Source organism: Rhinatrema bivittatum, chromosome 10 (assembly GCF_901001135.1).
Source record: "Rhinatrema bivittatum chromosome 10, aRhiBiv1.1, whole genome shotgun sequence".
Taxonomy (NCBI): domain Eukaryota; kingdom Metazoa; phylum Chordata; class Amphibia; order Gymnophiona; family Rhinatrematidae; genus Rhinatrema; species Rhinatrema bivittatum.
The window spans coordinates 139865-156477 of NC_042624.1; the positions used below are offsets into that span (position 1 = coordinate 139865).

A 16613-nucleotide genomic window follows, 5' to 3' on the forward strand; every position below is an offset into this window, starting at 1 on the left:
GAGGCGAGGCATGTCCCAAGGCATGCTGCTAGGGCTGGGAGTACGAGGCCTTCCCAGCTGGGGCTCAGACCAGGCAGGGGCAGCAGCTGACAGCACCTGAACAAAGGCTTGAAGGCCCTTTAAGAATTCCACCCAAGAAAAGGTCGCCGGGTCCATACCTAGCCCAGGAGGAACTGGGGTAGGAGCCGCTGAACTGCCCTCTCCCGGGGAGGACGCAACCCTGGGATTGCTCAGATCCAGGGTGCTACCAGATAAGGTTGCGGCTGATCTGTTCTCTGACTGGGAGAGGCCGGGCTTGGAGAAGGTCTGAGAGTCCAGCCCTCCCTTGGCTTCTTCACAATGCTGACACAGGAGGATTCTAGTTCACTGTGCAGCCCAAAGGGAGTGTCGCTTGTGCTTCTTTGTTGCCAGAGCCATAGTTAACTGTAGCTTGTGCATTCAGCTCAAGCGCGCACAAATCCGCCCTGAAGCACGTAAGTATAAGCGTCCGGTTGTGCGCGAATATATGCGAGTACTTATTGCGCAAAGGTATGTGCACAGTTATCTGGTTATGCGCGCAGTTATGCACACACTTATGTGCACATCAGGCTCACAAAAGGGCCGGCCCTCACTGCGTGTACTGTTGATCAATGGGAGAAGTGACATCGCACCAAACCGTGCGCAAGATGGCGCCATCCAGCCTGCCACATGGAGTGCCCACAGAGTATAAAGCAGGGCCTAGTCCATCGGGGGGCTGCTCAATACACTCAGAAACCCACTTCTCTTGCCCTAACGAGATCATCGTTGGTACAACATGCCAAGCAAGGAAACTGGAGAAAAGATTTACCGAAGCCCTTCCACGTCGCTGAATCGGAGTTCTTATGCACTTACCTGGGCTCAGCGCTTACCGGCTGGGTACAGAGATGGTCTCTGGCTGTAGGGGGAGAGGGCAAAGTCTAACACCGCCTCGCTCGGCTTTCTGCACCTGCTGCCTTAGCAGCAAAGTCCATGTCGAGAACCGGCTACCGGACCAAGGCACACCTCTGAGGGATCTCGTAAATCGTCTCAAGAATTCTCAACTGGGGGAGGGACCATTAGATATCACCACAGGAGAGCAGGGCTCCAACTTTCTCCAATTTAAAGGTAAAATTTAAAGGTAAAATTTACTCTTCTAAAGAGTACTATCTTCCCAATAGGGAAGGCACAATCCACATCTGCTATGATACGGAGAGATACTGAATGGCTGAGGTCACTGCAGGGGTATAGCTAAAGTGACGTCAGCTTTGAAACCTGACTCCATCTCCATCTGCTAGCAGGGAAGCACATAACCCATTGGTCCTAAGTCCATCTGGCTACACACTAGGCAATGTCATCATGGAGAGCCGGGTAGAAATTTCCTGCTGCGGATCCTTAATCCGGCATGCGGTACACAAACATCTAGGGAGGCCAGCATGGCGGCATCTATGCCATCGAAGGAGATAACATGGTATGCCGGGGTCTTAGTGAGTTAGGCTGCTCATGGGGGCCATCCTGCAAGCGGCCAAATGTTACACAGAAATATTCTAAGTCTGATTATCAAAGGTTAATGTAGATGGAGCAGAACATTTTGATAAGCGGTCTATAAGAACATAAGAAATTGCCATACTGGGTCAGACCAAGGGTCCATGAAGCCCAGCATTGTTTCCAACAGTGGCCAAACCAGGCTTCAAGAACCTGGCAAGTACCCAAACACTAAGATCATCCCATGCTGCTGTTGCCAGTAATAGCAGAGGCCATTCCCTAAGTCAACTTGATTAATAGCAGTTAATGGACTTCTCCAAGAACTTATCCAAATCTTTTTTTAAACCCAGCTGCACTAACTGCACCAACCACATCCTCTGGCAACAAATTCCAGAGCTTAATTTTGCATTGAGTGAAACAACTTTCTCAGAGTAGTATTAAATGTGCCACATGCTAACTTCATGGAGTGCCCCCTAGTCCTTCTATTATCCAAAAGTGTAAATAGCTGATTCACATCTACCTCTCATGATTTTAAAGACCTCTATCACATCCCCCCGGTGACCAGCCCTGATGTTCCATCCCTTTTATCATTTTGGTCGCCCTTCTCTGTATCTTATCCAGTGAAACTATAATCTTTTTTGAGATGCGGTGACCAGAATTGTACACAGTAGTCAAGTTGCGGTCTCACCATGGAGCGATACAGAGGCATGGCATTTTCCATTTTATTTCATTTTTCTTGAGATTTATTTAAAGTTTATTATAAGGTAACTGTGATTTGATCAGGTATAAACAGAGTGAAGCAAACTGTGTGGTAGTGGTCCAAATAGATTTCGCTGGGAAGTAAAAAATGAATAGCAAATAATCAGTAAGAAAGTATTAATGCAGAGAGTAAATAAATAAATGTTGAATAAAGCAGCTGAAAAGGCATAACCCTGAAGCACTCCAATGGTGACGGGGCACCAAAACGAAACAAATGAGGCAATTCTGACTTCTTGTGAGCTGTTGGCTCGATAAGAATTGAGCCAAGCAACAAGGGTGAGCAGTCCAACCAAAAATAATCAATGAAGAATACAAGGAAGGGCAACAAAATTATTAATGTCCTTTATAACTTAAAATATTTTTATTGTATGTCAGGCAAATGTGTCAGCGTGTCATCATAGTTAACAGAAGCTTCACGGTCCCCTGACATGGACCGTGTTTCGAAAAACTGCGTCAGGAGGGAACCCAGATCAATAGGGATCAAAAAGTGTTTAGGAGACCAATTATGTCAAGGCTGAAAATCACCAACTCTCCTGACGAGATTAGTGCTGATTTATCCAGAATTAAAATTTTAAAGAGTTGATGATTTTCAGCCTCGACAAAACTGGTGTCCTAAACACACATTTTTCGAAACAGGGCCCGTGTCGGGAGACCGTGAAGCTTCTGTTAACAATGTTGGTACGCTGACACATTTGCCAGACATACAATAAAAATATTTTAAGTTATAAGGGACATTAATAATTGTATTGCCTTTCCATGTTGGATTCTTCATCGATAAGAACTGAACCATGAAAATACTGTTTCTGAAATACCAATGTCGGCTAGCCAGGAAAGGAGGATGAGTGATCCAGTGTGTTAAAAGCTGCTGTAATATCCAAAAGTAATAGCATAAATGAGGTTCCAGAATCAAAGCCTCAAAGAATAGAGAGTGCTGGAAAGGAGTAATGTTTTGGTACCTTAAATTGTGAGGATATAACAGCCAGGGCTGACAATTTTTCTTTTGTAATATACAACCATTGCCCTGTAGTACATCCCAATCTTACACCACAAAAACATCTTTTGGATTTTACTTACTTTGCTGATGTGCTTTCCTCCTCTTCTTTCTCTTTGGCTTCCCCCAGCTCTCGAAGCGCTAGCAGGAGGCGTTGGTTCTGCTGCTGCAGCTCTTCGATGTTTCGGAACGTGACCAAATGCTGGGTTATCACTTCTGAGGAGCTGCTTATGTCGGCAGAACTCACTTCTTCATCGCGCAGGACGTGATTTCCTCTGGCCTCTTCTAGCTCCATCAAAAGTACTCTAATCTGGTGATGGGGGGAGGGGGGGGGGGGAGAGAGAGATTCAAGTTTGAGGCATAAGAACCTATATTTCACTGTGACCTTCCCAGATAGTTTTTGAAAATTGTACTCCCTATTTACTCAGGCAAAAAGGCTTTTTGAAAATTGCAACCCCTGCTTTTCTGCTCACTTTACAAGTAGACTCACATTTCCGACCAACTGACTCCTTGTTCTGCCCCAATTTACATACACCATTGCATTGTCAGATTATTTGAACAGCCTGTAATGCCTTTCTTATGGCCTTTGTTTCTGACCAACCGATGGACCACTTGAATTCCAAGAGACTTCAAGTTCCTTGAGTTACCCCCTGCCCCCCTACAGCTAGATAAGGCTGGCATCAGTCATTATTGTCACCCAGAATTGCATTTCCAAATTTCCCCCCAACTCCAGATTCTTTACCACTAGCCTCCACTGGATTTGGTTTTTGCTGGCAAGGGAAGGCTTGTGGAATAGATCTGTCATTGAGGGAACCATCTTGACAGAAGACAATCTGCAAGTATCGCATATGAGCTCTTGTCCAAGATACCAGATCAAAGGCTGCTGCTATGGATCCTAAGACCTGCAAGTATTTATTTATTCCTAGGTCTTGGAGCTAAAATCAGGCTACACACTTCTCTCTAAAGCTTCCGAATCCTTTTTACCATCAAATGCACAAGACTCAGGTACTACAAGGACTAAGCAGGAATCAGCTTGCTATTGGCAAAATTCACCACCTAGCCTAACTCATATAACAGATATATCCCTCTTGGTGTCTTGGTGTACAAGTGCTACCACTACCACCAGTAGCTTCTATAAGGTTCTTGGAACTGGAAATAATCTCTCAGCACAGCAAAGCATAGAAATCTTGGATGTTCCCATCAGATGGGATATGAAGCTAGGTCCAACAAAATCAAACACTCTCCTTGCCTCACAGCCACATTGATGGACTTCAGGGTTTCCATTTGAAAACAAGGACTCAAGTCCCTGTGCTACATTTGGCAGCTCGCAGGATTGTCCCATGAGTCGCTGCCCAACACCTCCCATTGCAGAGCATCCCACCATCACCAAACACCACTGACCATTGCTGACACCATCATCCCAGCCAGGCCGCTGCTGTCACATAGGCACTTTGCCTAATATGTGTGCTGAGCGGCACCTCTAGATGTCGTCAGCCTCCTGACCTACAATTCTTTGCCTCAGCAACCTGCAATTCTTTGCCTCAGCAGCAAGTCTTCTACTATGAAGTAGTGTGTGTTGCTCCTGCATGGTTCCTGATTCCTGATTCCTGTATGCATTCCTGGTTCTGGGGGCCTTGCCTTATCCTACTTGTCTCGTCCAATGTCTTTGGTGTGTTTGTCTCTCCCCTTAGCTTGACTCTTCGGATCCTGACCTCTTGCTTGGACCTGGCTACAATTACCTGTTTCCTGGACATGACCCCTTGCCTAAGCCTGCCCTTGGCCTGGACCCAAGAAACAATGAGGAAGGCTATCTATGAAAGCCATGAGGATAAAACAAAAAGAAATAGATGCCAAATGTCCATTAAAATGCTTTATTGGAGACGTATTTAAATTGCCTAACTCTAGCCGAGTTTCGCCACCTAATGAGTGGCTGCCTCAGGAGCTATGGATAAATAAAATAAAAATCATTCAATAGATCATAAAAACATATATATTAGCACTGTGACTTACAAAAATAAAACAACTTAAAACTAATTTGGCATTAACACACCAACATAAAAATTGATGACATATAGAGGTGATTGTGAACATAAGTAGTTTTGAAATATCAATCTTCAAGCAAAGGTAACAAAATTAACTTAAATTAAAAAACAATACCTGTATGTGTTAGGAACTGAGGTATCAAATTTAGGTTATGTTAATTAAAAACACCTAAAGTAACATAAAAAGTGAATGGATGGTAAACAAATTAAATAAAATTAATATAAACTAGGGGACATGATCAGCTAGATTGCTTTTCTAATTATGTGTTTTCTGAGTGGATACTTGTGGTTCAGTATCGTGTCAGAAGGTAACGATTATATTAATAAACAATATTTATTTTATTTATTTAACATTTTTATATACCGAGGTTCTAGAGAGATAGAATCACTAAGCACTTCGGTTTACAGACAACAGATGAAATGACTGACTAGAGTCTTACAAAGAACAGGAGATAAGAACTGGGATATAAACAATAAATTCGTAATGAATTAAAATCCTTGAGTAACAGAGTTAGTATAACTTGGTAGTCAATACAATAGGACAATAACATTTGATTTCCATTGGAGATGTGTCTTAATTTTATTAAAAAACAATTAATTTCTTTTAAATTTTAGACTAACTATATTCATCATTTTTAATCATCAGTCCCCTAATTTATATTAACTTTATTTAATTTGTGTTTACCATCCATTAACACTTTATAAGTTACTTTAGGTGTTTTTAATTAACATGACCTCAACTTGATACTTCAATTCCTAACGTGCTAATATATAATATGTTTTTATGATGTATTAAATTATTTTTATTTTATTTATCATAGCCCTTGAGGCAGCCATTCATTAGGTGGTGAAACTCGGCCAGAGTCGGGCAATTTAAATACATCTCCACTACAATAAAGCATTTTAAAGGACATCCGGCATCTATTTCTTTTTGTTTTATCCTGACCTTGGCTTGTCCCTCACTCCATTAGTTTGCTGCCTGCCCTGACTCCAGCATGGTATCTTCACTGCCCTAGGGACCTGCCTCAATCCTGCCGGCTGCCAGAACCCAAGAGCTCAATCTGTAAATAACCGATTCACATATACCTGGTCTAGTCCTTTCATAATTTTGTAGACCTCTATAATATCCCCTTTCAGCAGTCTCTTCTCCAAGCTGAACAGCCCTAATCTATTGGAGAAATTACTTACCTGATAATTTCATTTCATTAATGTAGACAGATGGACTCGGGACCAATGGGTATAGTGTGCTCCTGATAGTAGTTGGAGACGGAGTCAGATTTCAATCTGACGTCACCACCAGTACATATACCCCCTGCAGGAAGCTCTTCAGTATTCTCTTCGAAAAGCAATTGTGGATATATGTGTCTCTGGATAATTTGAATAACTTGATTAACGTGATTAACTTGAACTGGCTGATGTGGACTATAGCTGGAGATCGCCAGTGCACTCAACCGAGAAACGTCGACACCCGGTAACTATGGGTGTCTTAACTAGAGTAAAGCGTGGCTTACCCGTACTTGTCTCGCTCTCGGGGATTGTCACCTGAGGTTCTGTGTTTGGAGGCAGCCATGGGCGGAATGCTGAGTCCAACTGTCTACACTAAGGAAAACGAAATTATCAGATAAGTAATTTCTCCATTTCCTAGCGTGTACAGATGGACTCAGGACCAATGAGATGTACAAATGCTACTCCCGAACCAGGTGGGAGGCTGCCCGTGGCCCACTTAGTACTGCCCTTGTGAATGCTATGTTCTCCCGTGCCTGAACATCCAGGCGGTAGAACCTGGCAAAGGTGTGAATGGAGGACCATGTCGCTGCCCGACAGATCTCGGCGGGTGACAGCATCTTGGTTTCTGCCCAGTACACTGCCTGGGCTCTAGTGGAATGGGCCTTGACTTTTAGAGGTGGAGGCAGTGCCTCTATGTAGGCCGCCTTGATTTTTTCTTTGATCCAGTGGGTTATGGTTACTCGCAAGGCCGCTTCCCCTTGTTTCTTCCCGCTATGAAGGACGAATAGGTGGTCCGACTTTTGTACAGATTCCGACCTTTCTAGGTATCGGACTGGAGTCTGCCGACATTAAGATGGCAAAGGCGGTGAAATTCTTCAGAGTCCTTATGCTTGTCTGGAGATAGCAGCAAGATGGTTTGGTTTAGATAGAAGTGAGAAACCACTTTTGGGAGGAAGGAGGGGACCATACGTAGCTGTATGGATCCCGGTGTGAACCTGAGGAACGGTTCTCGACAGGATAGTGCTTGAAGTTTGGAGATGTGACGGGCCGAACATATTGCCACTAGGAATGCCGTCTTCAAGGTTAGGAGTCAGAGGCAGACCTCGGATAGGTCTGAAAGAGGCTCCCGCTAGGATGTCTAGTACTAGATTGAGGTTCCATAGGGGTACCGGCCACTTTAGGGGTGGTCGAATCTGCTTGACCCCTCTCAGGAAGCGGGAGATGTCCGGATGAGATGCTAGGCTGGTGCCTTCCACTTTGGCTCCGAAATAGGCCAGTGCGGCCACCTGAACCTTGATGGAGTTGAGACAACCCCTTCTGTAATTCGTCCTGCAGAAATTTCAGGATCGTGGGAATTTTGACTGTCCGCAGAAGGATGTCACAGTCTTTGCACCAAGCTTCAAATATTCTCCATATTCGTATGTAGGTCAGTGATGTGGAGAATTTGCGTGCTTGGAGCAAGGTATCAATCACCGCCCTAGAGTATCCGCTCTTCTTCAGGTGTGTCCTCTCAATGACCAGACCATAAGAGAGAATAGAGTTGGGTCTTCGTGGAGGATTGGGCCTTGCTGGAGCAGATCCTTGTGTGGAGGTAGAGGGAGAGCACTCCCCGTCACGAGTCTTCGCATGTATGCGTACCACGGCCTTCTTGGCCACTCCAGGGCCACTAGAAGTACTAGCCCTCTGTGGTGCTCTACCTTGCGGATGATCCCGCCCAGTATTGGCCACGGGGGGGGGGGGGGGGGGGGAGGCGTATAGCAGGTCTTCCTGTGGTCAGGTCTGGACAAGGGCATCAATCCCTTAGGATTGTGGTTCTTGTCTGCGACGGAAGAAGTTCGGAACTTGGGCGTTGGACTGGGTTGCCAGGAGATCCATGGCTGGGGTACCCCAGTGGTTTACGATCAACTGGAAGGCTGTGGTCAACAGCGTCCATTCCCCTGGGTCTAAACTTTCTCTGCTGAGGTAGTCCGCAGTGACGTTGTCTTTTCCCGCGATGTGGGCGGCTGAGATCCCTTGAAGGTTTACTTCTGCCCACGCCATTAGGGGATCTATTTCCAGGGTCACCTGTTGGCTTCTGGTTCCTCCCTGGCGGTTGATATAGGCAACTGTTGTGGCGTTGTCTGACATGACTGACAGATTTGCCCCAGAGCCTGTGACTGAACCGAATGCAGGCTAGTCTGACCACCCAGGCTTCCAGTCAGTTGATGTTCCATCCCGACTCTTCCTTGTCCCATTGCCCCTGGGCCGTCAGATCCTGGCAGTGGATTCTCAACCCTTGTAGGCTCTTGTCCGTGGTGAGAAAGATCCAGGTCGGTGGGGATAGCCTTACTCCCTTGCTCAGATGGTCTTCTTGTAGCCACGATTGGAGCTGGTTACGCACCTCCTCCGGGAGCTGCAGGTGAACGGAGTAGTCCTGGGACATCGGGTTCCACAGTGACAGTAGGGAGCGCTGTAGCGGTCACATGTGCACTCTTGCCCATGCAACCACTTCCAGGGTTGATGTCATGAGGCCGAGGACTTGGAGGTAGACCCATACTTTGGGGGGAAAACTTGTTAGCAATTGGATCGTCAGTTTTCTTCTCCTCGTAGGTGGAAGAATGACCTTGTCTTGTCTGGTGTCAAACCAGACTCCCAGGTATTCTAGAGATTGGGATGGCTGTAGGCAGTCATCCCAGGTTCTCCAGTAGAGCCTTGACTCTGGTGGTCGCCTGATGACTTTCCTCTGGAGACTTTGCACTGATCAGCCAATCGCCCAGATATGGCTGTACAAGGATTCCCTCTTTCCTCAGTGACGCCGCTACTACCACCATAATTTTGGTGAACGTCCGAGGGGCTGTGGCAAGCTCAAAGGGTAGCGCTCGGAACTAGAGGTGGTGCGCATCGCTGTGTGCACGGCACTTATGTGCGCACCGACGTGCACACAAGTAGGTTGTGCACCCGGCTCATCTCTGTGCGCACGGCTCGGTTAGGACAGGACAGCAATAGATGGGAAATTGCGTCAGCGACAATGCGAGCAATATGGCAACCACCTCGGAGGGTCTCCACGTGGGAGGACCCTCGTATCGGATCAGGGTCTAGCCCGGTCGGGGCTGATCAACCCGATAGCACAGATGCTGACTGACGATCTGTGAGGGTTTCTGAGCCTTGAAGGCCGGAGACTTTTAGAAAGTTTTCTACCTTACCTTGTCTCTGTGTTTCCTGGGTTTCATTCCGGGTGGTCTCTGGCTGGGGGGGGGGGGGGGAGTACCTTCACCGCCGTGCTCGGTGTTGCACCCGCTGCCGACCAGTTCTGCCAGAAAGAAGCTTTCTGGCAGAAACCACAAACACTATAATCTGAGAGTTGTCCGAACCAAATCATACAGAGCATCCACCCTGTAAGCCCCTGCCGCCTCAACACGCTCAGCCCTGTCTGCCTCCTTGCCTGACTTCGGCATCTGCTGTACCCAGCGCAGGCAAGCACACTGCATAAAATTAATACAAATAGCAGCAACCAAATTCAGGGCCGACACCTCAAATATCCTCTTGAGGTGTATTTCTAGTTTACGATCCTGCACATCTTTCAATGCGGTGGATCCTACCTCTAGGATGGCAATCTTTTTAGTAACCGCCGAAACCACAGCATCAACCTTAGGAAGGGCGAAAAGCACATCTGTTCAGGCAATGGATAGTGTCACCATGGCCCTTCCCATCTTTAAACCTGAGTCTGGAGTAGGTACGTGCATTCGTTTTTTTCCAAATTAAACAATGTCAACGATATTGTCTAAATCATAATGGATCGGATGCACCGAGAATTTTGCCGAAATTTTGGCAAAATTCGTATTTCGTGATAGTGCACACTAACGGAGTTACTGCGCACTAAATATGTTAGTGCGCAGTAATACCAATTAGTGTGCAGTGTTTCTAGCTAATGAACTCCTAAATTGATACTTTTTACTTTTTAAGTTGCATTTTTTAGTGTGCATTAACAGTTACAGTGCACTAACACATACCTAGTGTGCACTAACTAACCTGTTAGTGCACACTAATGAACCTTAATGCACATTGGCAGATCGCTCCCCAACTTGAAAGGCTGGCATCTGTGGTGACCACTATCCACGGAGGCACTTCGAGATCCACTCCACGAGACAAGTGCTCTGGGATCAGCCACCAGACAAGACTGCATCTTGTGGACTCTGTAAGCAGCAAAGGGATCTGAAACTCCTGACTTCGGATCCCATCGAGAAAGTAATGCTCTTTGTAACAGTTTCATATGAGCAAATGCCCAAAAGGACCAACTCTAGAGTGGATGCCATGGAGCTGAGGACCTGCAAGTAGTCCCAAACCATGGGCATCGGGAGCGACGATATGCGGCGGACTTGCTGCGTCAACTTGGAAATCCTGTCCGGCTGGAGAAAAACTTTCCCTACCCGGGTATCGAATCAGGCTCCCAAGAAATCCAACACCTGAGACGGGAGAAGATTGCTCTTCGCTTGATTGACTACCCAACCTAGCGACTCCAGGAGCCCCACAACTCTGCTGACTGCTGCCTCGCACAGCTCCTTCGACTTTGCCCGAATGAGCCAATCGTCGAGATACTGGTGAACGAGCACACCCTCCCTCCAAAGGGCCGTTGCCACTACCACCATCACTTTGGTGAACGCTCGAGGTGCTGTCGCAAGACCGAATGGCAGCGCACAGAACTGGAAATGGTTGCCAAGGATCTTGAAGCGAAGGAACCTCTGATGATCCTTGCAGATGGCTATGTGTAAATACGCCTCGGTCAAGTCCAGGGAAGCCAGGAACTCGCCCCTGCGAACCGCCGCTATGACGGAGCGCAGGGTCTCCATCCTGAAACGCGGAATTTTGAGGGCCCTGTTCACCTTCTTCGAGGATCGGCCGAAATGACCCCTCCTTCTTGGGGATGAAGAAAATGGAATAGCTCCCCCTTGTGTGTTCCGCCTGGGGGACGGGTACAATGGCCCCCAGACTCAGGAGCCGATCGAGTGTCTGACGCACATATCATCCTTTGGCGAGAAAACTGAAAGGGGACACAAGAAACAGATCTCGGATGGACCGAGCAAATTCCAACGCGTAACCTTGTTTTATGACATCTAGAACCCATTGGTCGGAGGTTATCTTGACCCACTCCTCGTAGAAACGAGACAACCATCCCCCCCACTCTGGGAACCGAGGAATGGGCCGCCCACATCTCATTGCACGGACTTGGCCCCAAGGGAAGCAGAGCCCGCACCCTCCCTGGCGGGCCGCCTGCTGCGAAAGGAATGAGACCAAGGCTGGGCCCTGCCTACAGGTTGCCACTGAGTCAGCCCCAGAGCCCTGCTCTACCGAAATTTCTTTGGCCACGAAAACAAGCATGGGCCGCAGGAAAACCTCTGAAGGGCCTCGGCCTATCTTCCGGGAGCTTATGAACTTTGTTCTCACCCAGTGACTTGATCAATTGTTCCAAGTCGTCCCCAAATAGGAATTTACCCTTGAAAGGCAAAGAGGTCAACTGGCCCTTAGAAGAGACATCAGCGCACCAACTGTGTAGCCACAGAAGTCTCCTGGCCGAGACTGCAGAAGAAGTCAGGAGGAGGTCATATAAGGCATCCGCCCCATATGCGACCGCCGCCTGAGCCGATTCCTGAGGTGGCAGCTCCTGTGAAGTTAATAACTGCTGTACCCAACATAAACTGGCCCGGAGCATAAAACTACTGCAAACTGCCGCCCGAATGCCCAGGGCGGAAATCTCAAAAATCCGCTTGAGGAGAACATCCAGTTTTCAGTCTTGCAGATCCTTCAAGGCCGCCACCCCAGCAACCGGGATCGTAGTTCTCTTTGTGACTGCTGACACCGAAGCGTCCACCTTGGGAAATCGCATGAGCTCCAAGACCTCCTCGGGCAACGGATACAATTTTTCCATCGTGCGCCCCACTCAGAGATCCACATCCGGGACGTCCCACTCCTGAGACATCAACTGTTGGAGCATGGGATGCAGCAGAAAGGTCCTGGAGGGACCCCACAAACCAATGAGAAGTGCAGACCGCAGGTTTTGCACCACCTCTATCTGCTGGAAACAGAGAAATACTGAGGAGAGGCAGGTAGCACACCAGGTTAAGAGGGGGTGCCCTACAAGTTTTTCTGTCTCCATCTGCTGGAAGGTAGGCAAAACCCAGCAGTCTGGACTGATCCTGGTACGTACAAGGAACCATCACTACTGGTCATCAGTCTCGCCTTACATCAGGGAACCAAGCTAGCAAAAGGCAAACGACCCCCTGTTGTCCCTGTTCTACCAAAGTAGGAATGACCGGAAACCAGACATCTTCCTGGGAGCAATTTATCCAACCAGAAGTCCAGCTGCAGGATTGTACCTCTACCATCTGCTGGAGACCGAAATACTGAGGAGTTGCTGGTGGTACACTGCCCTATAAGGGATGACACTGCAAATCAGTTCTATGCTGGTAGAGGGACAAAACCCATACATCTGGACTGGTCTGGGAGGACAATAAAAATGCTTGTTCTATCCATAGCTAGCACCAGTGCTCCTCTCTGGCCAGGACTGTCCTTAGGGAGGAAAAACTCAGCAATAACCTCTGGCTCAGCCCCAGCATCACATCCTAACAGGCAGAGATGGTATTGCAGTAGCCAGCCACGGATTACACTGCTGGGTTCCCTGGCTGGTTCGAAGCTGCTGCAACCTCTCTTCCCTCCTCCTGTGAGACTGTTCTTCACTGTGCCACGCCCTGGCCAACTGTTCTGAATTTGTGGCCTATCAGACATGTAGTCTCCCCGCTGTACCTGCTCCTGCTGCCAGCTACAAATAAACTGTGGGGCTGGCAGAGCCTTGTTCTTGCGTGACTGCTGGATCTTAAAGCGGCACCCCACCCCCCACCCCAAGGAAACAAGCAAGCAAACAGCCAGAGAGGGAAGGAAGGGGTGGGAACAATGTAGGGGCGGAGGAAAGGGCAACCTCAATCCTCCTGGAAGCCCCGTGGTCCCAACACACAGCCCTGAGGGAGGAAACTAAGGCACTCTCTTCCACAAACTTTTTTTTAAATTCCCTTGGTACGCTGCTCAGAGACAGAAAACTCTCTCTTCAGTTTACCAGGCTGTGGTCTGCAGCACAGGACGCTAGTTTCGGCACAAGTGTGTACAGGGAGTGACATCAGCGAGTCTGTTACTCTCCGTCCCCATCTACGAGTTGATGAGTGCAACCCACCTGACTGGTATGACTGGAAGAGGAAATGAAGGTTACCCCTACCCCTTAATTATTTGGGGTGGGGGAGAGGCGAGGGAAGGGAAAGGAATGGATGGAAAGAACAGACAATGCACCCCCCACCCCCCCAAACTCTTCATCCTCAGGAGGCTGGGGGGGAGGGGCGCTGCTCTCCCTTAGGATTAGCCCTGTCAGAGCAGTACCTGCTGCAATTTTCCTAACGATTGCCTTCGGGCTGACAACAAAGCCCATTATATTCTTACCTGCTGGGAAAGGTCTTTCACTTGTGAATCTAGCCTCTGATTTTCTCTTTCCAGCACAGACGAGTGTTTGTGGGCTTTATCTATGTCATCTTGTAACCGCTGAATTTCCTTTAAAAAAAAAAAAATTTTCAAGAAAATATTTTTTATGAAACAGCTCAGCCAGGACTATCTGGGTTTGAGTCCTGAGACTGATTGGAGAAGATGGATGCCTATAATCTCGCTCTCCAGCAACAACTAATGCAGGGCTTAATAAGTCATGGGCACCAGGTCGCCTTGGGACTAGAAATTCACTTGAGGCACCTGGGATTTTCTGCTCCACAATTTTTGTTCCTCCTTCCGTGCAAGTCTTGTGGTCTCAAGTTTCACAAGACTGGCAGAGGAGTTCCTGCACTATGAGCTTCAAATTCCTCAAGAGCCAATGCAGTGCAAACCACAAGACAGTCCTTGATGCATTGGCAGCAAGCAGCGAGGAGGAGGAAGAGGGGTGGCTAGCAGGAGGTACATCAAACCTGCTGGATAGAAGCAGGGAGATAGGGGGTGGTAGGCTGGGAGGTGAATGTTATGATATGTTCATTTACATTTCTAAGCTATCTTCCTTGTTCCAAAGTACAACTAAAGCAGTTTATGAAGAAAAAAATTGTAATAAACATACATCGATATTTAATTAATCTAATTTGTGGTAGTAGAGGGAGGTGAGGAGGTGGTAGGTTAAGACTGCTGGGGTTGAGAGTGAGACTTCAAACTGGGTTGGGGATAGAGACAGGGAGATTGCAGACTGGGTAAGGGGATACGAGAGAAAAACAGAATGAGTGAGGAGAGGATTCGGGGTCTGAAAGAGGGAGACGTGTAAGGATCCAGGCCATGGTTTCAGATGAAGCAAAAAGGCAGTCACCTTAGACACAGCTATCAGGGGGCACTGGCATGCTGCACACTTTTGGGCAGGGGAGATGGCAACTGCTAGTATATGCCAGCAACATGCAGAAGTGGATTAAGGGCCTGATTTACTAGGCTCTCTTTTCCTTTAGACAAAGAAAGGGAAAATAGACTTGGTAATCAGACCCTAAAGGAGCCGAGACAGACCTTCGAGAGACCCTTTCTCCACTCTTAAAGAGAGTGGAGAATTCAATGGTGGGGACAACTGCTGGGGGAAGGAGGAAGAGAAGGGTTGAGAGAAATCTCAGTCGCAGGCTTTTAAGTTTGTCGGCTGGCTCCTAGTTTCAAAGAAAATTTGTCAAGGCCTGACTTGACCTGTGGTTGGAACCAAGGGTTCCTGAAGTCACCCTAGAAACCTGTTCTTGAGGAAGGTCTTCATTCAATATAGGGAGTCCTTAAGTCCCCCCAATTTGTAGTCTTCTAGCTGTAAGGTTGGGGGGTGGTAGAGAGAAAGGGATTAAAGGGGAGAAGAATCCAGCTGGTGCCAGGTGTAATGTCTCGTGATAGCTTTACTATTGCCCCATTCCCACAGACCTTAAGGAATAAATGGTTGAAATAGGTTCCCAGTACATCAGATGACAAAAATATAGAGGAAGGACCAAGTGGGAGGAAAGCAGTTTAGTTATTTCTCATGAATATTAGTCATGGCTCTTCACTTTAACATATATAACATGCTTTTAACCCTTCAATAAAATGAAAATCTGACTGTAGCCTGCTTCTTATTCTCCACCTCACTGTCAGAAGCTATCTCCAGGGTTTTCATAATCCACTTGCCAATTCATCTGGGACACATGGATTTTCCTGGCTGGTGAGATGGTCCAGGGAGACAGGGTGGAAGCATCTTTGTCCCCACCTAGGACCTGAGAAAAGGCAATAACCACTAGCCACCTAAAAATTATGTGATGCTTGAGATTTGCTGCTGCTTAGCTCTGTCTATTGGGGTAGACTGTGCTGCTAGGACTCTACCCTCTCCCTGTTCACTTGGGTCCATTGCAGTTTTGTTTTGCAGTGTAGAATTTAAAGTTTCTGACTTTTTTCTTTTTAGTACATATGGTGAAATTACTTCTTGCCTGATAATTTCCTTTCCTTGATTCCAGTCAGACCAGTCCAAATGGAGAAATTACTTACCTGATAATTTCATTTTCTTTAGTGTAGACAGATGGACTCAGGACCAATGGGTTAAATGCTCCCCTGCTAGCAAATGGAGACAGAGTCAGGTTTCAAAGCCGACATCGCCTTAGATACACCCCTGCAGTGACCTCAGCCCTTCAAGTATTCTCTTCAAAAACCATTATGGACATACTGTTGGAAAAATATTTGATTACAACTTGATTAAAATTTGATTAAAAATGGATAACCGTAACTGTACTCAACCAAATGCTGAATCCCAGCAAGATTATAGATGCTCTGATCTAGAGATTGGGCAACAGCTTACCCGTAACCTCTTGGAATAGATATTCACTTCATGCACTATTCCTTGGCACCGTTCTTGGGTGGGATGTTGAGTCCATCTGTCTATACTAAGGAAAACGAAATTATCAGGCAAGTAATTTTTCCATTTCCTAGCGAGTAGCCAGATGGACTCAGAACGAATGGGATGTACAAAAGCTACTCCCAATCCGGGTAGGAGGCTGCCCACAGTCCAGTTAGCATCGCCATTGCAAAGGCTGTGTCCTCCCGGGCCTGAACGTCCAGGCAATAGAACCTGGAGAAAGTGTGCAAAG

General features: G+C 47.3%; 1 protein-coding gene across 1 annotated transcript in view; it reads right to left on the bottom strand.

Moving 5' to 3' along the window:
• Positions 1-16613, bottom strand: part of LOC115100326 (nucleoprotein TPR-like) — a gene marked incomplete at its 3' end in the record, with an annotated part of 228078 nt that overhangs the window by 136314 nt on the left and 75151 nt on the right. Inside the window, exons 13-14 of the mRNA XM_029618746.1 lie at positions 13957-14064; positions 3313-3539 (exon numbers count right to left, since the gene is read on the bottom strand). Coding sequence (XP_029474606.1) covers positions 3313-3539; positions 13957-14064 — 335 coding nt within the window. The remainder of the gene's footprint in view (positions 1-3312; positions 3540-13956; positions 14065-16613) is intronic.